This window comes from Cricetulus griseus, chromosome 7 (genome assembly GCF_003668045.3).
Source record: "Cricetulus griseus strain 17A/GY chromosome 7, alternate assembly CriGri-PICRH-1.0, whole genome shotgun sequence".
Classification (NCBI taxonomy): domain Eukaryota; kingdom Metazoa; phylum Chordata; class Mammalia; order Rodentia; family Cricetidae; genus Cricetulus; species Cricetulus griseus.
Genome location: NC_048600.1, coordinates 14,850,024 through 14,873,318, shown reverse-complemented (window position 1 = coordinate 14,873,318; position 23,295 = coordinate 14,850,024). Strand labels below are relative to the sequence as shown.

At 49.1% G+C, this 23,295-nt stretch overlaps 1 protein-coding gene across 2 annotated transcripts in view; it reads left to right on the top strand.

The window, feature by feature from the left end:
• Efr3b (EFR3 homolog B) overlaps positions 1-20,691 on the top strand; it is a 34,832-nt gene extending 14,141 nt beyond the window's left edge. The window contains exons 4-22 of one of the 2 annotated variants that reach the window (XM_035448236.1): positions 443-564; positions 1,421-1,570; positions 2,658-2,792; positions 3,145-3,223; positions 3,980-4,115; positions 4,273-4,434; positions 5,564-5,675; positions 5,788-5,839; positions 8,086-8,258; positions 8,679-8,754; positions 9,032-9,193; positions 10,362-10,493; positions 12,621-12,688; positions 13,844-13,971; positions 14,701-14,792; positions 17,211-17,259; positions 18,346-18,452; positions 19,923-19,972; positions 20,586-20,691. In XM_035448236.1, the coding sequence (XP_035304127.1) occupies positions 443-564; positions 1,421-1,570; positions 2,658-2,792; positions 3,145-3,223; positions 3,980-4,115; positions 4,273-4,434; positions 5,564-5,675; positions 5,788-5,839; positions 8,086-8,258; positions 8,679-8,754; positions 9,032-9,193; positions 10,362-10,493; positions 12,621-12,688; positions 13,844-13,971; positions 14,701-14,792; positions 17,211-17,259; positions 18,346-18,452; positions 19,923-19,972; positions 20,586-20,691 (2,091 nt within the window). Of the gene's footprint in view, positions 1-442; positions 565-1,420; positions 1,571-2,657; positions 2,793-3,144; positions 3,224-3,979; positions 4,116-4,272; positions 4,435-5,563; positions 5,676-5,787; positions 5,840-8,085; positions 8,259-8,678; positions 8,755-9,031; positions 9,194-10,361; positions 10,494-12,620; positions 12,689-13,843; positions 13,972-14,700; positions 14,797-17,210; positions 17,260-18,345; positions 18,453-19,922; positions 19,973-20,585 lie in introns of both variants that reach the window. The other variant, XM_035448235.1, reaches the window with a different exon arrangement.
• Positions 20,692-23,295: the final 2,604 nt, after the last annotated feature.

Sequence of the window (23,295 nt, the reverse complement as noted above, 5' to 3'; positions counted from 1 at the left end):
GCAAACTTCAAACACTCGAAATTTCAACAGTGCAATGTGATTCCAGTTTTGAAATCAAATGTTCAGATTTGCTCTCCTGTCTCAAAATTCAGTCAAGGAGGTGCTCCGTGCATTGAGCCAGGTCTCCTTCAGTCTCAGCATTGTGCCTAATTCATTGTGCATTCATCCCCCAGTTCTTTGTGCAGCAGTGCCCAGGGGAGCCATCATTTGCTTTCTCTTTCCTCCTCTGCCCCCTCAACAGGAAAGGTCCCAGGTCCCAGCCTTTTGTGTATAGGAAAGCTGACAGCATTTGAACTCAGGCCTCCCAAGTGTGCTGTTATAGGCAAGAGCTGGTCCCCAGAGGCCTGGGTCTGTGATTTTTTTGTAGCAGGTGTTTGGGACACTCGGAGTCAAGGGGTGGAGTGACTACCTCTCATGGAAACCCTCCCCTCTGTCCCGATAGTTTGTGAAGTTCGCCAACATTGAAGAGGACACCCCATCTTATCACCGGAGCTATGACTTCTTTGTGTCCCGGTTTAGTGAAATGTGCCACTCCAGCCACGATGACTTGGAAATCAAGACTAAGTGAGTAGAGGGAGACAAGGGGCCTGCGGGGCTCCCAGTAGAATCATCAAGGGTCCTTGAGCACTAGCTGACCAGTCTGTCTTCCTTGATTCTCCTTCTTGGCCTGCTGTTGCCATGGTGGGTTGGTGTTAATCAGAATGGGGCCAGAAATTAGGGCATGATATAAGAAAATGGTGGGGCCTTGAGGGCCAGGAACAAAACACACAAGTGTGCACTCGCGAGCGCGCACGCACACACACACACCCTCCACTCACTCTGTTAAAAATGTGCACTTGCACAAAAATCCTACTCGACAGAATCTATACCCATCAATAGAGCCCAAGTCTTAACACTGGCTCTTCCTCACTCCATCTTCCGGGTCCTCCCACCCACCGATTCTCCTTCTGCCATGCCACCAAGGACACGTAGCACACTCTTGCCACAGAACTTTTGCACTGTCTGTGCCATGTCGGAAGCCTTCTTCCATGGATCTCACAGCTCGCTGCTTCCTCTCTGCCATAGCTTTTTCCTCGCTTTGCTCCCATCAGTGAAGCCTGCCTGACTGTCCCGCACTCACCCCATTCCTTCTGTATCTTGCTCCAACCCCCTCCATGGTTAAATCCCCCTTTAACAAGTTTCATCGTTCCTCTCCCATGTCTGATTCCTTGTCTGTCTCTCCCCAGTAGCTTCTAAGCTACAAGAGGACAAGGGTCATGTTGCTCATTAATGTATCCCAATCAGGTCAAAGCCCACAAGGAGGAGCAGGTGGAGAAGCCTGTGTGAGCAGTTACATCCCTCAATCTTGAACTGTGCTCCTCTCTGGGAGGGCAGTAGAGATGCTCAGGGTGTGGAGACGCCTGGGTCTATTTCCTTACAGAATCCGAATGTCGGGCATCAAAGGCCTGCAAGGGGTCGTGAGGAAGACGGTGAATGATGAGCTGCAGGCCAACATCTGGGACCCACAGCACATGGACAAGATCGTCCCGTCACTGCTGTTCAATCTGCAGCACGTAGAAGAGGCAGAGAGGTGAGTGGGGTGGGGTTCCCCTCTCTGAGTGTCACTCTCACCCAGGCTTGCGCTGGACAGGAATCTTGGCTTTGTGGCTTGCTCTGCAATGAGAACAAGGCTGGCTCCTTGGATGCTTTGGATCTGGCTTCTGCCAGCCTCTGAGCCCCTTCAGAAAGCCCCTTGCTTTCTCAAATAAGAAAGTAAGAACAGCAATGAGTCTGTGTTGCCTCAGTGTACATGTAAGCTGGTCAGGACACAAGAGACAGACTACCCTGGAGCCCCTCCTGAAGCAGCAAGCTAAGGAGGTGGAAATGCCTTTCATGGTGCCCAGTGCTAAAGACTTGCCCTCGAACCTTCCTGTCTCCCTTCATGATGTTATTCCAGACCTTAAAACATGACTGCTTGAGCAGCCATGGCCACTCAAGACTTGCAGATACTGGATTTTAATCTCAGAGCCCCCAAAGCATCAGACTCATCCTGTCCCCTGACCCTTATTTTCCCCTGTAGAATGGGATGGAGAGAAAGGTTCCCTTTGCTGTCCCCCACCTTGACTTTGTGCCTAGATGCTCAGTAAAAAATGCACTCCCTTGGGTCTGGGCTGTTAAACTAGCGGGAGGAAAGTAAGTGTGCCCCCTGGTAGGTGTGTCTGATATAACAGCTCACCAATCTGGGGCTGTGATCTCTAAAGAAGGGCAATTCTTTTCAGAGAAGGTACCCTCTGGTTTGCATATTATTAGGTCACACCCTAGCCAATCACTGTTCCTTTCCTGTTGTCTCCCTCTTCCATCCTGTCTGCCTCTTTCCTCTTTTCAGCTCCCGTTTCCCCTCCTCGCTGAACTCTTAGCCCTCAAGGTCTGCAGGCCTCCCACAGAGCCAATCCAGCCCACCCTGAAGTGTTCCCACAGAAATAACTCTACTGTCTCCCCGAGTCTTCTACTCCCAGCTTCCTTACCCTGTTTAATTGCTGACAGCCATGGCTATTCTATGACCTGGTGTAGCTCATCTCAAATTAACCCCTGCTTGTCCTGAACAGAAACGGATAGGTAGACAATCCTGGCTCCCAGCCTTGCACCCGTCCTTTACCCGTGTGGCTCTGTCTCCACAGCCGGTCCCCCTCGCCCCTCCAAGCACCAGAGAAGGAAAAGGAGAACCCAGCCGAGCTGGCTGAGAGGTGCCTGCGGGAGCTGCTGGGCCGGGCAGCCTTCGGCAACATCAAAAACGCCATCAAACCTGTTCTCATGTGAGTTGAGTGTCCCACCCCACACAGGAAATGTTCCGCTCCCAGGTCCCGGTCCCCTCTGCCAATGTGTGGTGAAGTCAACCCCTTTTCGGTGTCTGCATGCCCTGTATCGTAGAGCAAGGCTACCACACAGTGGCCACCTGCAGTTTGTAGTGATGAATAGGAGGGTACCCAAAACTGGACGAAGGTGCTAGCTTCATTCCTTGTGTCAAGCTATGGAGCCTATACTATAAGCCCTTCCTTGATTGAGAACTACAAGGGGCTCTCAGGAGGTGTCATTGGCCCTTCAAGCTCAGCTCTACTCCCTATGTCTCCTAGTCACCCTCCCCGCTCCATGTCTTCTCCCTTACAGCCACCTGGATAACCATTCTCTTTGGGAACCCAAGGTGTTCGCCACTCGTTGCTTTAAAATCATCATGTACTCAATTCAGGTATGGCAGTTTTCCTGCTCCAGTTTGCCCCCCCCACCCCGTGTCGTCGTCCCCCCTCCGACACCCCCCCCCACTTCCAGGTGCTGGACAGTGCACAAAGCAGAAAGCCACTTGCCCTCTGACCTCCGCCAGAGACCCTAGCAGCCACAGATCCTGCAGTATCACCTGGCTGTGAAGAAAAGCTAGTTTAATGTTTAGTACTTCATAGGCCAACATTTTTATGAAACAAATGAAAACGAATTCCTAGAGAAAAATTAAGTCTCGCAAAAAGACAAGCAGTCTGCACCCCCTGGTTTTCTGAGCGTTCCGACTGCTACAGGCTCACGTTTCTTCTGGCCCGCCCTCATCTCAGCAGCAGTATTATCAGACACTGGGCCCCCAGCCACACTTTGTGCAGCACGGAGCTGAACCATGTGGCTTCTCATGGTCCTTGCCAGTAAGACCTGGGAACAGGGAAAAACGAAGAACAATATTTTGAAGTGGATTTTTGGCCCTCTTTGAAGCAAAAAGAATCAGGAAAAAAGAAAAAATGTGCAAACGCAGATTGGCTGGGATCTGGTTCCGTGTTTGTGGCCTGGGCCCGCATGGGGGTTGGGGAGTGCTGCAAGAAAGAGTGCGCGCTCTGGGTGCCACCTGCAGTGTCCACTGGCTGTGGCGTGTCATTTTGGTTCACCCTCAGCCTCTGGGTCCCCGCAGAGGGCTGCCGGGCCTTCGGGATGGTTGTTTGGGGGACCATCACGTCTTCCTCCTCTACAGCCGCAGCACTCCCACCTGGTTATCCAGCAGCTCCTGAGCCACCTGGACGCCAACAGCCGCAGCGCGGCGACTGTGCGCGCAGGCATCGTGGAGGTCCTATCGGAAGCTGCGGTTATCGCCGCCACCGGCTCTGTCGGTAAGGGGGTCCAGAGCAGGGTCCAGAGCAAACGGCAAGGAGCAGGAGGGAGGGGCAGGTGTTGGATTTAGGACCGACTGGCCGAGCGGGCTCGGGTTTAAGGGAGAACCGGAGGGATGCCTGTCCTGACTTGCGGTCCCTCCCTCTTGGCGCCCAGGGCCCACGGTGCTGGAGATGTTCAACACCCTGCTGCGGCAGCTGCGGCTCAGCATCGACTACGCGCTAACCGGGAGCTATGACGGCGCTATGAGCCTGGGCACCAAGATAATCAAGGAGCATGAGGAGCGCATGTTCCAGGAGGCGGTCATCAAGACCATCGGTGCGGAGAGGATGGGGGTGGGGCTGGGAGGAGCCATTGAGGCCTGGGGGCGGGATCAGGAGAGGAATGAGCAAAGATCTGGAGGCGGGTCTAAGGGAGCAGAGCCTATGAACCAAGGCCTAGCACGGGCGCAGAGGAGATGATGGGTGAGGCTTGGAAAAGGGCGGAACTCTGGGGGAGGGACCCTGTGAGGCTTGGAAAGGGGCGGGGCTCTGGGGGAGGGACTTAAAGGGGGAGGCTCTGGGGAGAGGTCGCCAGGGTCCTAGGGCGCTGACCCGAGGAGGGCAGGAGCTATGAGACAAGACTATGGCAGTGCTGAAAGGAGGGACCCTGGCAAAGCTTGGAGAGGGAAGAGTTCTAGGGGGAGGAGTTAGTCTGGGGACTCGGAAAGGGACTTAGGAAAGGAAGGGGTCTTGGGAGAGTGGAGTGGAACCTAGACTAGATAGAGATGACCCTTGTAAGAGGACCAGGCCTCTACTATAGCATCTGCTGTATGACTGTCTAGAGCTGTCTTGTTATTTAGGGACATGGGGGAAATGGAGGCAGCCTGTGATACACGTGCCTGGCTGGCCCCTGAGCGAAGCTGTCTGGGTTTCTCCACCGGGTCTTCCTGCAAAGGAAGACTATTCCTGTGTCCTGGGCCTCATTAGGCATGCCTAGTGCTTCCACCGCGGGGCCACTGGAGGGGAGGAGGGGGTTAAGGAAGAAAAGAGGAAAGGAAGAAATCTATGGAGACTATCTGTGCCCTGGGTGTGGAGAAATCTGAAACTACAATTACCACGGACCCCTTCCTCACTCTCAGAAGTCTCTGTACTTATGCCACAGACTCACTGCCAGGGCAGGAGCAATGAAACCATAGAGCTGCCCTGTGCCCCAGGCCCTATCTCCAGTAAAGGAGCCCTGATGGTGACCACAACCTCAGTAACAAGGGAAGAAGTGGCATTTAGAAGAGTCCTCTGGAATCCTCCATGCTCCCTTCCCCAAGAGGCAATGTCATAGCAGTCTGCCTGGGCAGGTCTCCCAGGGCCTGTACTGTCCCTGGGCATCAGTGAGCCTAACTCTCTACCCATTCAACAAATACATGCTGAGCCTGGGGGACGGCTAATGCTCTGTTCTCTTACTTCCGCAGGCTCTTTTGCCAGCACTCTGCCTACCTATCAGCGCTCGGAGGTGATCCTCTTCATCATGAGCAAAGTCCCTATACCCTCCCTGCACCACCCGGTGGAGACCGGAAGGACAGGGTTAGTCCTTAATCCGCTCCCGTCTTTCTCCCAGCTTAGACTGCATGGTTCCTGGGGGGGGGGTACCCTATTGCCATCCTGCTGAATGTACCCGCCTGTCTCTGGCCCACAGGGAGAATAGGAACCGACTGACCCAGATCATGCTGTTGAAGTCTCTCCTTCAGGTGAGCGCCCCTGCACCCATCCCTGCTCTGCCTCTGTGGGGCACAGCTCCTTTCAGGGAACCAAGACAAGGCAGTAATGTGAGTTACATAATGCCCGAATGTATCCGGCCATTAAAGGGGTACGGGTGGGGCTGAAACCCAGCCTGAGCTCCACCGAGTTGTTCAGAGTAGGGTGGAAAAGTAATGCTTTTTCGAGACAGGGTTTCTCTGTGTAGCTTTGGAGCCTATCCTGGCACTCGCTCTGGAAACCAGGCTGGCCTGGAACTCACTGAGATCCACCTGCCTCTGCCTCCAGAGTGCTGGAATTAAAGGTGTGTGCCACCACTGCCTGACTTAATCTGTTTTTTTTTTTTTTAAGTGGTGATTCAATGTGCCAACTGATAAGTCTTGTCACTATAACCTTGTGGGTCTTGAGATAATTCCTCCCCCTCTGCCCACCTGGTACCCTTCCCTAGGTCCTGTCTCCCCTGGGTCCCCCATGTTACCATTGACATTCATGTCTGTCACCTTCCAGCCACCACCTTCTCCTTCCTCTGTTTTGTAAGCCTCTTTACATCACAGCTTTCACTGCTGAAATCTAGTTCTGTTGTTCACAAACACCATTCCACGGCCAACTGGCTAAAATATGTGGGCTCCCCAGGGAGTGTGAGTGGTCAGTGCTTGAGATTCTGAAAATCTCTATTTGTGTGTATCTACAAATATAAATATTTGTATGATTTATTTAGGGCCTCCCTCTGATGCCTTGGCTGGTCTTGAACTTAACATAGCCTATGCTGGCATCAAACTCAGATCCTCTTGCCTCAACCCACTAAGTGCCGGGATTACAGGCGTACCTGCACTGCCATACCCCAGCTTTGAAATTTGTTTTGTAACAAGCTCCCTGCCCTAGCCTAAACTTTGAACATCTCATGACTAGGTTATTCTCCTGAATGTTTCTTGTTCAGTCATTATAAACACCAGGAGAATTTTCTGGAAATATCATTTTCCAGTTTTGATCCTTATTTTCAGAGGAGATCTCAATTTCTCATATGTACATCTAAATTTCAGGCTTTTCAGAGCAAAGTTCCCAGGGTCCTTCCTCTCTCTAGACTAGCAGTTCCCAACCTGTAGGTCGTGACCTCTTTGGGGGTTGAACAACCCTTTCACGGAGGTCATCTAAGACCATTGGAAAACAGATAATTACATTATGATTAATAAATAGCAAAATTACAGCTATGAAGTAGCAATGAAAATAATTTTATGGTTGGGGTCACCAAAGCAAAGTATTAAAGGGTTGCAGCATCAGGGAGGTCGAGAACCATTCACTGCTCTAGACTGTTCATTATACCAACCAACTCCCATCTCTGTTCCCAACACGCCAGTTCCTACAGACCCCCTCACTCCATGAAAACCTTCTCTTCCCTCTTCTCCTACCCTCACCCCCCTTCTTCGTTTGTTTGGCCACTTTGCTTTGAATGGTAGTATTGGGGATTGAACCCAGGACCTCGCACATGTTAGGCAGATGCCCCTCCACTGAGTACATACTTCCAGCCCCACTCAGCCCTTTTGTTCTTATACTTCCCATATCTAGTTGTCTATTCTTGGTCTTTGTAATCTTTCAGTTTTGCCTAGTTGACCCTTGTTAATTTGTACCCAGTGTCGTACATGACAGTCTGAGGAACACTCATGTGCCCCTTCAGAAAACATATAATGCTCTGGGGCTAGGCTGGCTCCATGGAAACCTTCTGATTCATTCTGAATCATACTTCTGTACCATTCTGCAGCATGGACGTAACAGAAAATACCCTTTGCTACAGTTGAGCGTGTGTGATGTATCTCTACCTGCCCTGACTGATTTGAGTCAGAAGGCCCCACTATCACAGGGCTGTGCTGATTGTCGAGTGTGTGATGGACTCTGTCACCCAGCTGTGAGGTTCTCTGCCCTCTAAGTTCTTGTGACTCCTAGTCTTAAAGCATTGTAACTCACCAGCTGGTCCCTGGCCAGCTAGAACTTTCAGAGATTCCCTGACTCTTGCCTTTCTCTGGTGCGAATCCTTATTCACTTTTGACGATTACTGCCCCTGCATACTGTCCCCATATTCCTACATGTCAACTGAGCTGCACTGATTAGATTTTCCAGGTGGATATTCAGGGGGCTCTCTGCAGAGAATGGACGCTTTACACCAGAATTCTGGCTGCCTCTCCATCCATCTCTGCACCAAGAGTGATGGTGTTCCTAAACACACCAGTCCCGGGCTTCCTTACAGGTTTCCACAGGATTCCAGTGCAACAACATGATGTCAGCCCTGCCCAGCAACTTCCTTGACCGTCTTCTCTCCACTGCCCTCATGGAAGATGCAGAAATCCGCCTCTTCGTTCTAGAGATTCTCATCAGTTTCATTGATCGCCATGGCAACCGCCACAAATTCTCTACCATCAGGTGAGCTCAAGGTCTCTCCTCCAGTAGATGTCATGGGGGAGCCCCCAGCGAGACCTGTCTTCTTGGCCAGCACCATCACACCCGGGTGGGAGGACAGCTGGGATGCAGTGAGAGTCACTAGAACTCATCACCCCTGGCTTTAGTCAAGGAGAGTAGGAGTCAGGGAGTGTGCTTGTGCCTGGGCTGGGGGCTGAAGAGAGTGGCAGTCAGGATGTGTTTGTGCCTGTGCTGGGGGCTGAAGGGAGTACATCAGCATAAAGTTTAAGAGAAAGAAACAGGAATGTGAGAACTTTGGAGAAGATGGAGCTGGGGTTAAGAACCAAGACCAACCTACAACATTGGGGATAAAGCCTGGTGACACAATGTGAACTCAGGTTGGCCTCACACAGGGGGCTAAGAGGCTCCTCTGTCCCTTCATAGCACCCTTGGTGACATCTCAGTCCTGAAGTTGAAAGTGGACAAGTGCTCCCGGCAGGACACTGTCTTCATGAAGAAGGTGAATATGACCAGAAGACACAGCAAGCCCCAGTGGAGGTCAGGCTTATTAGTCCCAGTCTTTCAGCATCTAAATCACTATGTGGCCATTGGTCCCAGAGCTTGCCTCCTCCCCCTTCAGCTGGCCAGGTTAACCAGTTGCTGAGGATGGAGATGGGGTACTACACACAGCTATCTCCTCGCCTTCAGATGGGCCCTCCTCCCCAATTCTCCTTGCCCTCCTCCCTGGACCCACCACACTGATCACGGCCGTCCTCTGCCCCTGATCCTGTCCCCAGCACTCCCAGCAGCTATACAGGCACATCTACCTGAGCTGTAAGGAGGAGACGAACATCCAGAAGCACTACGAGGCACTCTATGGCCTGCTGGCGCTCATCAGCATCGAGCTGGCCAATGAGGAGGTGATGGTGGACCTCATCCGCCTGGTGCTGGCTGTACAGGTGGGGCTGGATGTGGGGAGGACTGGATGGGGATCACGGGGAGGGGCCTCTCTACCTGGGTATAGACAGGGATACTCTGCTGCGCTTGACAGTTGTTTTAGTGACAGTTATTTTATTGTCTGGGGACATTGTATTATAGTTGGTCTCTCCTCCATGAAGACCCCAAACCATGGTCTTGTCTGGGAAGCCCCAGAAAACAAATTAATTCATGGCTCTTGTTCATCATTAAGGTAAAGGGGACACAAGGTCACCCAGAATCACTCCTGAACCCCTACCATTCATGTCCCTCAGAGGTTCTCTGAGTGCTACTCCAAAAACTCCTAAGGGGGCATCCAAAAGCCCCAAGTGATCCAGAAACATGTGTACATCTAAAAATCCTCTCGCTGTTGGATTTACTTGTTCATAACTGTCTCTGGTGCATTTTTTAAAAATGCAATTACCCAGACTGGAAAGTCACAGTGTCCCAAGCCTGGGGCCTGTCTTTTACAAGCCTCCATTGTGATCCATAGGCAGCCAATGTGGTACTAGGTAGGGCCTGAGACCTTCAGTAGTGCATGGCCACAGAAGTCGAGGGGGCCCTTCAGTCCTCAAAGGCTGCAGTCTCCAGATCCCAAAGCCAAGCAGGCATCATATTCTTGAACTTGGTGACATGCGTCTTAGGTCATTGTTGTGACCATGCTAGATCCTGCAGGCCAACCTAGATGTTACACTTTTCTTTGTTTACCCTAAGAGGTAGAAGTCAGGACTCCTTTGCATCCCAATCTCCTGGTGACCCCCACAGCTTTTATTATATGGACCCAGTTCAACAAGACAGTCCAATCGTCTGAGCTTCAGCTTTGCTCAAGGAGATGGCAGCTAGATGGTGGGGTTAATGCTAATGACAATGGCAATAGCAGTCACTTTAGCCAAAACCACAGAGTGGCGAGATGGGTTATTGCCTCTATGCTCATAGGGATGTAAGAGCCTCCAGCTCATGAATTATTCCAGGGACCGTTCCCTCTAACTTTATAAGGATGACTTCTGCCTCCCAGAAGGTTATGGGACAAAGATTTAGTCTAGAAAGATGAGCCATCTCTAAGAAGACTGGGGAGAGGTCATGTGGGAGGGTGTAGACTTTCATGGGGTTTGTCAGGGAAAAAACTCCAGAAGACTGTCTATGTTACCACAGGATGTGGCCCAAGTCAATGAAGAGAATCTGCCTGCCTACAACCGCTGTGCGCTCTACGCTCTGGGTGCAGCCTACCTGAACCTCATCAGCCAGCTCACAACGGTGCCTGCCTTCTGCCAGCACATCCATGAGGTTGGTGTCCTCGTGATCTCGAGAACTCAGTGAGCCCTGGACCATTAGACTTGGGCTTTGGAGGAAGTGTTCAACTAATGATCCTCTGTCCTCAGGTTCCTAAATAAAGAAAGGGGTCTCATACCTGCCTGCTACCCACTGTCCTAAAGAAGCATACGACACACACTCTTCCATCCATGGGAATGAAAACAACGTAATAGGAGGTTTCGTAGTATACATAAATCCCTGGGTTCAATTCCCAGACCACATAAATCTGGGTGTGGTGACATAAGTCTATAATTCCGGCACACAAGAAGTCTCAGTGGTAGAGAGAACTTGGCATAACAAGTCTAAGACCAAACCTGAGCTACATGAGATTTCTCTCCTAACCAAAAAGAAAATTTTAGGAAGCTGAGCGTGGTGATATATGTAGACCTACAATCCCAGCCATTCATGAGGCTGACTATAGAAGATATCCAGGTCAAGGCCACTCTGGGCAACACTGAAGCTGTCTTATGGTAGAAGCCCTTGCCATACAAGCCTGATGAACTTGTGTTCAACCCTGGAACTCATAATAAGAAATCCAAATGCAGCAGTACACACCTAACTCTCAGCACACCTATGGCCAAATGGGAGTTGGAGACAAAAATGAGACATAAGCTCAAGGGCCAACTAGCCTGGAATATACACTACAGTAGCAAAAGCAAGAACGACCCAGTCCCAACAAGGTGGAAGGCAAGAACCAACTCCCCAAACCTCCACACATAACTACAGGGTGTGCATGCCCCCAACACGCACACGCACACGCACATGCACACGCACACACGCATGCACCAAAACAAAAGGCAAGATTTTTGTCATGAGCACTCCATTACCACAAAAGCCAAAGCAGAACTGTGAACCATAGTTAAGCAAATTAAATACTGTGAAAATTTCTCACATTTGCTAATCAAAATCATATTCCTTTGCTGAATATTTTAAAGCAAATTCTGTTCCCTGTGCATAAATTTAACTTCTATATAAGTATACAGAGAGAGAGAGAGAGAGAGAGAGAGAGAGAGAGAGAGAGAGAGAGAGAGAGATTCTCCCTCCAATGCTGCCATGCTGTCACTTAGCTAATTAAATTTTGAATCTCTCCCTACCTGGGTATTATCTAGTAGCTAATCTAGTCAATGAATTTCAGTTGTTGCATAAAGGTCTTTTAAAATATTCCAAAGGCAGCTGGAGAGATGGCTCAGTGGTTAAGAACACTGACTACTACTGAAGAGGTCCTGAGTTCCATTCCCAGCACCCACATGGTAGCTTACAACTGCCTGCCTATAGCTCCAGTTCCAGGGCATCTGACGCCTCTCCTGACCTTCACAGATATGGGACATGAGCATAATACATGTCCATGCATACAGGCAAAACATTCATATACATAAAAATATTTTTTAAGTCAGAAAAAATCCTTAAGCTTTTTAGGTGGATATGATATCTAGGATTAACTTTAAAATCCCAGATCTCTGCTGGCCTAAGCTTGCTTGTGGGCATGAGGGCAGATGCTGTGTCATTGTGCCAGAGATTTCCCAAGAGCATTGGACTTTCACAGGCTCCGGCTGATAAGGAAGTACAAGAAATCCTCTTGCTGGAGATTGGCGCGGGGGGGGGGGGGGGGGGCTGTTGCCAAATCACATACACACACCTGCATGCCATCTATCTCTGGCTTCTCACCACTTCGGTAACTTTCACAACTCTTCCAAAAACACTCGCAAAAGCTCTTGAGGAGACCTCAAGCTGTCCATCAGCCACTTTTACCTCAGCCAGACTCGGCACTCGGTGCCATCTGCATTCCCTTTTCACTTGTGTAAGTCTAAAGCACCGGACTAAGAAAGCCTGGTCTCTTAGGAACAAGTGCCCTGCACTTGGAGGACACTTGACACATGTGCGTCATTAATGGCGATAGCTTGAGCAACAACTCATCTCCTCAGGCAGCTCTGACGGTGACTGGGGATCTGGATTCCCCCTGGAGAAACTGTGCTGCATCTCTAAGGAGGCTGAGAGAGGCAGGGCTCAGAAAGTGAGGCTGCAGCTCTTCCTCCCTCCTGCACTGAGCCACCCAACTTTGCTGGACCCAGATCTCATCATTTGTTTCTTTCCGAACTCCAGGTGATAGAGACTAGGAAGAAAGAAGCACCATACATGCTTCCTGAAGACGTGTTTGTGGAACGGCCCAGGTAAGGACGGTAGGGGAGGGGGTGCAGTCAAACACGCAAGAGTGGGCAGTATGAGGCCAGGCAAGGACACACATCAGGGCACTTAGACCCTTCCTGAGATCTCCAAGTCCCAGGCAGAGTTTGGCCCCCGTTTATTATCCTAACCCTTCTGTGACTGCTGGACAGTTAGGCCTCGGGCTGGCTGTTATAAGCTGAGAGTGTTGTACTGCATAGATGATGCAGTCTCCAGAAGCTTTGGTCAAACCCAGGGGGGAGTGCATTCCTAGAAGAGTTACCCCTGACAGGACTGCCTTCAGCTCCCTTCAGATAGTGCTATGGACCAGTATCAAACAAGAGGAACTCAAGGGAAAGATATTCTGAAAAACAAGGTGTCCAGCCACAGGACTTACCCTTCTAAGCTGTTTCCTCTCCGTTCACTTACTGACAAAAGAGATCATCAATGCTGGACTCAGTGGTAGAGTACTTGGTCTAGCATGCATGAGTTCTGCATTGAATCTTAAGCACAAGAAAAAGATTTAGAAAGTCCATGATGTTTTGAAAGAATATTGAGTGTGACATAGTTATCAGAAAACAGATGAATAAGATCACAGGCTGAGGAGATGGCTTATTTCATATCATGCATAGGAAGTTCCATCCCCAGAACTCACGTTGTCCAAAAATAAAAAATAAAAAAAATTTAAAAAAATCCAGGTGTGGTAGCATGTGCTTGTCAGACCACACTGGGATGGAGACATGCAGGTCTGTGAGCTCACTAGCCAGCCAACCTAGCTTACTTGGTGAACTCAAGGCCAGTGAGAGACCCTGTCTCAAAGAAAATGTGGGTGTTGCCTAAGGAACAACACCCAACATTGACCTCTGGTCTCCACATATCTGCACGCATACATATGCATGTACACCTGCATGCACATACACACACCCCAAGTTAATCACGGGACAGTGTTAGGGAAGGGAGCATTGATGTGTAAACATAAATGCGTGCAACTTAAAGAGTCCCCATAAAATGTAGAACAGTGGGTGTCCTTGGAAAGGGGCTAGGGGAATTTTCTTCTATTTTTCTGTCACTTTGCATAGTGAATATGGTGCTATTGTGATAAAGGCATCCGGGGATTTTTCTAGCTGCCCACAGTCCTACTCTGCCTCTTCTTTGTCCTCCAGGCTGTCTCCAAATCTAGATGGCGTGGTGATAGAGTTTCTCTTCCGCCAGAGTAAAATCAGTGAAGTCCTGGGAGGCAGCGGCTACAATTCGGACAGGCTCTGCTTGCCCTACATCCCTCAGCTGACAGGTATGAATTCTGGGCAAGGCTTCCAACCTACCTCTGCCTTTCCTGTCAGGGTAAGGAAGTGTAGACAGCTGAATCACTTGCAGTGGTCTCTTAGAAGTTATAGCAGAGCTGAAAGACATAGCAGAATTTATGGTGAGATCCCTATTTTGATGCTCCTTCTTCTCCTTCTCAGTTTGGGATCTCAGAAAGCAACTGGACCAAGAGCTGATAACCTGGCTGTGGAGGGCTGGTCTATAGTATTAGAAAGAGCATACATGAGCTATAGAACTAGGAACCCATTTCAAGACGTCTGTGCTACTTACTTCTTTAAAAACACATTGGGCAAGTCTCTGAAAATCCCCAAGTTACTGGACTACAAAATTCCTGCGATATAGGGTTATGTGGAGGTGTGTGGGGTAATGAAATCAGATGCGCTTAGGGGCACTGTATGAATGACCATTCCTGGTGCTGTTCGTGGAGGCAACGAGCTTATGCTAGTTGAGATGTGCTTTCTGGTCTGAAGCAGCTTCTTTGTTTTCACACATGGTTGTAAAAATCTTAACCCAAAGCAGCAACCTGATCACCCTAAGATGGGTGGAGAAGGCCCACAGCAAACACAAGCTTCTGGAAGCTCCAAGTGCAGCCTACAAATGTCTCTAGCCAGTGCAGACTGTGAACCAAGGCACAAAGGGTAGGACCAGTGGCTTAGCAAGGACTGGAAACCCCAGCTTCTGGCCTCTTCTTTTCCAGATGAAGATCGCTTGTCCAAGAGGAAGAGCATTGGAGAGACCATTTCCCTTCAGGTAGAGGTAGAATCGAGGAACAGCCCAGAGAAAGAAGAGGTGAGTGTCTAGTCACTTCTCTGGGCAACGAGTGCTCCAAAGCTCTTTACAGGGCATTAAGGGATCTGCAGAAATTAGTTTCTTGAGTACATCCATTTTTTTTTTTTTACTGGCTCTCATGTGTGCATCACTGGTATTTCTAGCTGAGAGATTAATGTGCTTCTTCTACCATGAGAATATCATTTCAAAAAAATAACTCTAAAAAAGTAAATAAAAACAACAAAAATCACTCTGGAAAGGCTTGCTCCATTCCCTACTCATACAGATTAGGGGACTGACAGGCATGGGGCAAGCATCCCACAAAGTAAGGAGGACCCACATCTGAGAGGGACTGACAGGGACAGGAGCACTCATGGGAAGTCTGAGGGCAGCTGTGGAGGACAATGGATCTTTCCCAGGGTGTGATCACAGCATAGACAAGTCTTTAAAGACTGGGGTTAAGCATCCTCTAAATAGGGCCAAGCTCTAAACTTGGACATTCAGAGCTGGTCTGGAACATTCCTGTGGAAGGCAGGAAGCTCTGACCCTGGCAAATCAGGCAAGCAAAGTGAGGGAGTGGAAGTGGGAGCCCCTCAGAGACCCATCCAGGCATGGAAGACAGGACCTCTAGTGTGTCACAGCCTCGAAGCTAGCTGACTGCTTCCCCCCACCCCCCATTGCAGAAGGAACTTCTCCTAAGCTCAGAGGCCTTCGGTAGTTAAGTGAAGCTAAGGAGGAGAAATGCTTACCTAGCTAGCACCCCTACTCACCGGTGGCCTCCTGGGACACTCGTATTGGTTCTTTCCTTGGGTCAGCTTAGCCCCGGGGTGTCCAGGGTTATGCCCTCTCCAGCTCTAACACTAACTGCTTCAGCCCATGGTGTCCTGGTTCAGGACCCCGTGCGAGCTGACTGCCATTGCTGTGAGCGATGAATCAATGCTGCTGTGGCCAAACCTTAATCCCAGTGCCCAGAATTCTGGGCTGATCCTACCATGTTCATTGTGTTTCCCTTGCCACCTTGTGTACTTCTGTTGGTGGCAAGCTGTCAGTATCCTCCGTGCCACGCTCAGCCATCTATTTGCACAATTACAGTGGTGCAAAAAAAAATTAAAAAAAAAAATCTCCCAGAATCTGCCTTCTTCATTTTGGGTGCTTGGATCTTTGGACCTATGAAGTGCCTGTTCCTTGAAGCCCAGCTAGGTCCCATTTCCTCCATGCATATCTCTCTCTACCTGCAATCACTTGGAGAACTTGCTTTTCCTTTTCCTTTGCCCTATGGTTTCTTACTGCCTGGAGTTTATCTTCATTGATCTTCTGACCATGGATGGATGGACTGATGGGTGGATGGACCGATGATGGGTGGATGGATGGATGGTGTGTGTGTGTGTGTGTGTGTGTGTGTGTGTGTGTGTGTGTGTGTGTGTGTGTGTGTGTGCATAGGATGAATCCCCAGGCTCTCTTGTATGTAATTCTTATGTTAACAAATTTGGCAGCTTGTGTTGACCCACTGAGAGTTCTACATGCTATTGATGTGCATACAGTATTTGCTGAATGTCTTTGTCCCATATCTGTCCTTTCCAGTCAAAGGGACATTTACAAAATGGCAAACAAATCAAGAAATGTTCTGTTTGCAAATTTTCACAAGGTGACTGCACCCATATCATCACACTCAGATCAGAAGACCAAACACAATCATCACCCGGGGACCTCTCTGGGCACCTCTCCCCTCTAAGGGACCACTTAGCACGGTTGTGTCCCATTTTGGAACTCTGTCTTGTGAAATCGCTCTATCTTGTCTACTACATTTTCCCCTTTTCATAATGGCACATGACTCATCATGGGTGTCACACCACAAACTCATAGTTTGGTTCGAAGGTCATGGAATCTGGTCCAACCCTCATTGTCTTCAGCATCTTCCCTGAGGCCATGTATCCGTGGAATTCCCTTCTTTGAGTTTTATTATTCTCTGCCTCTTTTTAAAGGTTCTGCAGAAGTTAAGATCCTTTGTCTCTGGTCTCTGGACCAATCTCATCAGCAGAGGTCCCACTATTTCTAACCTCCTATGACTTACTGTATTAAGATTCATCACTTCGGGGTATAATTTAGTATCATGAGCCTTCAAAATGTTATGAAGTTCTTGGAGTTTATATTGGAGATTATATTTCTCAACTCTTACATCCAGTTGTTTCTCTGAGGATTTTTTTTTAAATCACATGATGGTTTCCTCCCATGGAGCTTGACAGGACAGGCTTAGGTAGGGAAAAGAATAGGATTCTGTGCTGAGGGAATCTCATGAGGAACTGGCCTCATATGCTTTTCTCCACACATGCTCAGAAACAGCTCTGGGAATGGGGGTGACCTAGGAACATTCCCCTAAGAAGCAAAGGGGCTTCCTTCTTTCCCTCACCTTTCTGAACGTGTCTGTCCCTTCTCCTTCAGCGAGTGCCTGCAGAGGAGATCACCTATGAGACACTGAAGAAGGCCATTGGTAAGACAGCAGCCCCAGGAAACTCTGATGAACGGGGAGGTTGGGGCTGACATGGACCTGGTGGAAGAAGCTGGTGGCTTCTTGTGAATTCATCAGCCACCAAAGCTGCAGCTGGAAGTCCCCACTCCCTGATGAAGGGGTGGTGCTGCCTGTCACTGCATGCCAGGCAGTCCCTTTCTTACTAATGACAACTGCCTCTGAAAGTTAAGTTGAGGGTTATAGTCAGGTGGCTTATTTGTGCAAACAAAGCCTCTTGTGTGTGGAAGATGACACAAAAGGGCAAGCTATCCATTGAGAAGAAGTCATATTAGCGCTTATTTAATAAGGGCAACAAACTTTAGACACAGAGTCACCTTTATCTGCATGATGGGCCCATGAAGTGTTCCTATTAAGAGGTCATTTCTAAATGATGACAAATGAGCCACTAAATGGACTTTCTGTGAAGCCTCTTCAGTATTTTGTTATTATAAGTGCACTCAGCCAGGTGTGGTGGCGCACGCCTTTAATCCCAGCACTTAGGAGGCAGAGGCAGTCGGATCTCTGTTGAGTTTGAGACCAGCCTGGTCTACATAGTAACCTCCAGAACAGCCAGGGCTATCTATTGAAAGCCTGTCTCAAAGTGATAATAAATAAATAAATAAATAAATAAATAAATAAATAAATAAATAAATGTACATGCCACCTGCTTCCCTAACCCCTCACAGTGATCATTATTTGACCTCCAAACCCACTCCCTATTTTTCCTTATTTGGTGCTAACTCACTTTGGATAGCAAGTGGTATGTGGAAAGCCCTAAGTGAAATTTCCTCAGACTGCTGTGCTGTGGGCTGTGTTGACTCTCACCATTTATAGCTTTTTTTCAAACTACCCTGGCAGTACTAAAACTGACAAATGTCTGAGATCTGTGTGAGAGACCTAGCAGGAGTGCAGCCTCTCAGAGGGCGGGACCAAATCAGGAAGAGTCTGAGGGCTCGACACCTTCCGTGACTCCGCTCCCTTTCCATCCCAGGAGTCCACCCTGTCCATTGTCCTCCAGCTCCTTCCCTTAACCATCCCTGAGCACTAACGCAGTTCTCTGTGTCACAGTGGACAGTGTGGCAGTTGAGGAACAGGAGCGTGAGCGGCGGCGACAGGTAGTAGAGAAATTCCAGAAAGCACCCTTTGAAGAGATTGCAGCCCACTGTGGGGCCAGGGTGAGTAACGCAGGGTGCCTTCCTGACCAATCAGAAACCAGACCTGGGTCCAGGGCAGAACTGATTTCAGAAGTTCCCTCTCTGTCCTGCAGAAATTACCGTTTGGGTCCAGTTCACTGCTATTTACCCCAATGTCCTCGCTACATTGCTTCCCCTGAGCCCAGGGACTGGGCATTTATTTAGCACTCACAGTCTTGGACCTTTAATCCCAGCATTTAGGAGGCAGAGGCAGGCAAACCTCTTTAAATTCAAATCCAGCCTAGTCTACATAGATAATCCCAGGTCAGCCAGAGCTACATGGTAAGACCTCAAAAAAAAAAAAAAAAAAAAAAAAAAAAAAGCAGGCAGATAGTGGGAGGGTAAGGGGTCGATGGGGTGCCAGCTGGGTGCAGTGGCTCACACTTCTAAACCGTCATTCAGAAGCAGTGGATCTGAGTTCAAGGCCAGATTGGTATTCATAGATAATCCCAGGCTAGCCAGGGTGGTACCCTGTCAATAAAACAAAACATTTTTTAATATTGTTATTACCCTGTGTGCATATGTGTATGTTTATGTAGGTCAAAGGACTTTTGGTCTCTCCTTCCATCTTTACGTGGGTTCCAGGGACTGAATTCAGGCCACGAGGCCTTTGCAGGATGCACTTTAACCACTAAGCCCTCTCACTAGCCAGGTTCTTTTAAATGAGGGTCTTGCTTTACTGTCCTGGGCTGGCCTTGAACTCCCTATGTAGCCCAGGCTCATATCACAACGTCCAACCATCCTGCCTCAGCCTTCTGAGTGCTGAGGTTGCAGGCATGTGGCTTATATTTTAAGTTTACCTGTGTAAGATCTACATGTTTTGTAGCAATATAAAAACAATCTTCCAAGCCTGTGCTCCTTATCGGAAGTTATTCCCATCTCACTTTGAGAGGTAGACTACTCATTTTATGATCTAGGAGGAGGCCCAACTGCTGGATACATGTCAAGAAAGAGTAATATCAGCTCCAGTCTCTAACCCCAAGCCCAACAGATCATGTTACCACATATTAAGGAAAAGAAGCCTGTCCAAACTCTCCCTGGTACTCCCAGCCCTCTGTCAGGTCCCCAGCCAGCCTATGATGGGTGGCTGTCCCTGATCTGAATGTGTAAGTTCAACAGACAGGTGCAGGGATAAGGGCACACCTACCTGGTTACCCTCCCACAATTGCTACTGCCAGAAATTTCAAGGTGTCCTTTGGACTAGTGGAAGCTGACACTTTTTTTTTTAATTTATTTACTTTTATTTTATGTGCATTAGTGTTTTACCTGCAGGTAAGTCTGTGTGAGGGTGTCAGATCTTGGAGTTACAGACAGTTGTTAGTGGTCCCATGGGTGCTGGAATTTGAACCCTGGGCCCTTTGGGAGAGCAGCCAGTGCCTTTAACCATCTTTCCAGCCCTGGCAGCTGACATTCTTGGAGCCCTAAGTTCACTTTCCTTCTGTTTGTGTCTAGGCATCACTGCTGCAGAGCAAACTCAACCAGATCTTTGAAATCACCATCCGGTAAGTGGCAGCATGGGTGGGGAACCCTACTTTTGTGTCCAGCATCAGGGATCAGGGCGGTTACCCTAAGTCCTCTTCTCACACCTGTGTGTACAGTCCCCTCCACCCCCAACCTCTATTCCCAGCCACCGTGGAGAGGGAAAGAGACTGGCTGAGTAAGGCCTAGGAAAGGCCAGAAGTTTTGGTGTCGCAGGCAAGTCCTTGGATTTTCAGAGGACCTGTGTCACCATAGAGCAGCAGTTCTCAATCTGTGGCTCATGACCCCATTTGGGGGATCACATATCAGTTATCCTGCATATCAGGTTTTACATTATGATTCATAACAGTAGCAAAAACACAGCTATGAAGTAGCAGCAAAAAAATTTTATGGTTGGGGTCAGCACAACATGAGCTGTATTAAAGGGGTGCAGCTTTAGGACGGTTGGGTGGGAACCACTGCCACAGACCCTACAGGAAGTCTTGACTAAACTGAAGATCCTAGAACATCCTGAAAACCTGGAACTCAGGGAATGGCATGAGTTTTAGAGAGAAACTGAGAGTGACTGCTGTGTTCAATTGCACAAGGGTAGGACCCCAATTCCTCTTCATACCTTTCTCTTCCATCTGTCCCTAGGCCCCCTCCAAGCCCTTCGGGGACCATCACTGCAGCTTATGGCCAGCCGCAGAACCATTCCATCCCTGTGTACGAGATGAAGTTTCCCGATCTGTGTGTGTACTAATTCTAAGAGACGGAACTTCTCAGAGGACACTGTGGGAGGATCGCCCTCCTGCCCGCTCTCACCATGTGGAAATCTAGCTGGCAGAGCTGAGAAATAGTCACCTTGGACAATGGCTCTTCCTGACTTGAGCAAAGATGGAACCCTCTGGTCCTCTGTGGCCCTCTTGCCTCCTCCTCGTCTTCCATGAGGAAGATCCAGCCACCTGCCCTCTGGGGTAATCAGCATCTCATTTGTCTTCCCTTTTGTATCAGCCAGGGACAGAGAATCATGAGGGTGTCTCCACTGAGAAGCAGAGGGGCCTGGGAAGCTTCCACTGGGAATGTGTCTATGAGAGAGTATCAGCCTGCCCCCCCAATGGGAAGGAGCCTGATGGAGATGTCATTGGTCTAAGGAAGAAGTAGATGGTACTCGGGGAAATTGAGGAAAGCCCTCCTCATGAAGAAGTGACAGCTGGAAGGTGATGTCTGCTCTCACCTCTTAGTCTTGGGTGTCTTGTCTAGCCTCTTCTTTACTCTCCAGTTGTCTGTGGTTTCTTCTTCTTCTTCTTCTTCTTCTTCTTCTTCTTCTTCTTCTTCTTCTTCTTCTTCTTCTTCTTCTTCTTCTTCTTCTGTTAATGTTTCTTTTCCTGCTATTAATGAATACTGAGTGCTTACAGCAGGAACTGGGGTAGAGACACTGGCAAGACTGGAAAAAGAGCAACAGGCTGGGGACAGAGAGTGACTGCGTCTCCCAGCCTGGGTGGCAGCGTCCGAAAAGCACAAGGGTGTCAAGTCTGTGGCCCAGCTGCGTTCCATCTTCCCAGCTCCTCTGTCCAGAGGAAGCTTGTGGCAGATCTTCTCCAGTTCTCCCTCTTCTGGATGTTTCCTGGGCTGTCAAGTTCGATCCCTGATGTCTTTTTTCCAGACAACCCTCCGTTTCCCACAGCCTCTGGGTTGAGAGAAAGCTGAGCAAGCTAGCTGGTGCTAGATGACTGAAAATGTGGGGAAGACATGCCAGGGCCCTGAGGCCTGTCCACATCACTTCCCATGGGAGATGCTGCCAGCAGAACTGTGTGTGTCTGTTTGTTGAGAAGAGGCTGGGAGTCAGAGGAAGGAGCAGTTGAGCAAATGATACTTTGGGATTCAAAGAAAGAGATTTAACAGCTGGGATTGGAATGATATTTTCCCTCTCTGGGCAAAGTCTGAGACATTGGGGATAACTGGCCTTGTTTGTGGCCTGGGTAGAGGTGGTAGAAATCCCTTTGGCTTCCATTTTCCCTATGTGCCACCTACCTGTGCCTGTGTGGCTCATGTGTGCTGGGAGCAGCTGAGCCTGGACTGGTCGAAGCAAAAGGGGCCACTTGACCCTTTCCTGGTGCCCCTCTAGGCACCTTTGTGCCTCCCAGTATGCCTCTGGCAGCTTCTCTTCCAGTGGAAGCACCCCATGGTCCAGAACAGTCCTTTCTTTCCCTTTTAAACTTCCCATGAGTTTTCTGAGATGTTTTTTCCTCTCAGGCCCAATGCTGCCTCCAGAGATTTTGCTTCTTAGGAAAAGGGAGTGGATCTGTTGACCTGCAGGGATCCTTTCTGGGGTATAGTTTCAGGCAGTGTGACCTGGAGCTTAAAGGAGCCATTTCTACTAGGAGGGTGTGGGCTTCTTGGGACACTCTAGATCACAGATCACAGCCTGGTATTTTGCTTCTTAGGAAAAGGTCCTGCATGGTGACTAGCACAGGTGGGAACATTTTCCAGAATTAGGAGAACTGGAACACATGGACTTCCCTACTGCACATGTGGTAAATGTCACAGATGGGGCCCATCTGACCCTGTCCCCATAAGTTTCTTCCTTTTAATGCAATTCTTTCCCGTAGTCTCTGCACTGAGCTATGGGTTCATGGCTCCTGCATGGCCTGCATGATCTCAGGTCCCTAAGGATGAGGCCTCCCATGACTTTGGAGCTATGTGGCTATTACTCAATCCAATTTTATAAGCATGGACTTAGGTTTCTCCTTAATATCCCTTTATTAAGAAGTCTAATTTTAAAAAAGCACGAAGGCAAGTAGCCCTTTGGAAACTAAGAAAATCTGAACCTTGAGCTAAAAACAGGTCTTTCTTCACCTGCTTGCCACATTTTTTATACCAGGGTCGGTTTCTTTCTTGTTCTTGGTGGACATCAGTGTCCACCTCTGAGGTGTCTTGACCCTCGTTGTGGGTTGTGAGAGCCACTTGCTTGGAGTCTTTCTAGAGCCAGGCATCAGAACCAGAGGCCTACACAGGCCCCATTTAGATCCTTCTGTTCCTCAACCCTGCCCTGGAAACAAAAGGGGACAAGGTTCCAATTCTGCAGACTCAGCTGCTCCACAATCCTCCTCTCTGTACTTCCTCTTTTTTACACACCATGGCTGCTTAGTAGGTTCTAGAAAGCTGGCCCTGGCAGCTGGAGAAATGGTTCAGTGGTTAAGAGCTCTTCCAGACAGAGCTCCTGAGATTCAATTCCCAGCAACCACATGATGGCTCACAGTCATCTATAATGGGATCTGATGCCCTCTTGTGACATGCAGGTGTACATGCAGATAGAACACAATACATATAAAATAAATAGAAAGCTGGCCTCTTGTGTGCCCTC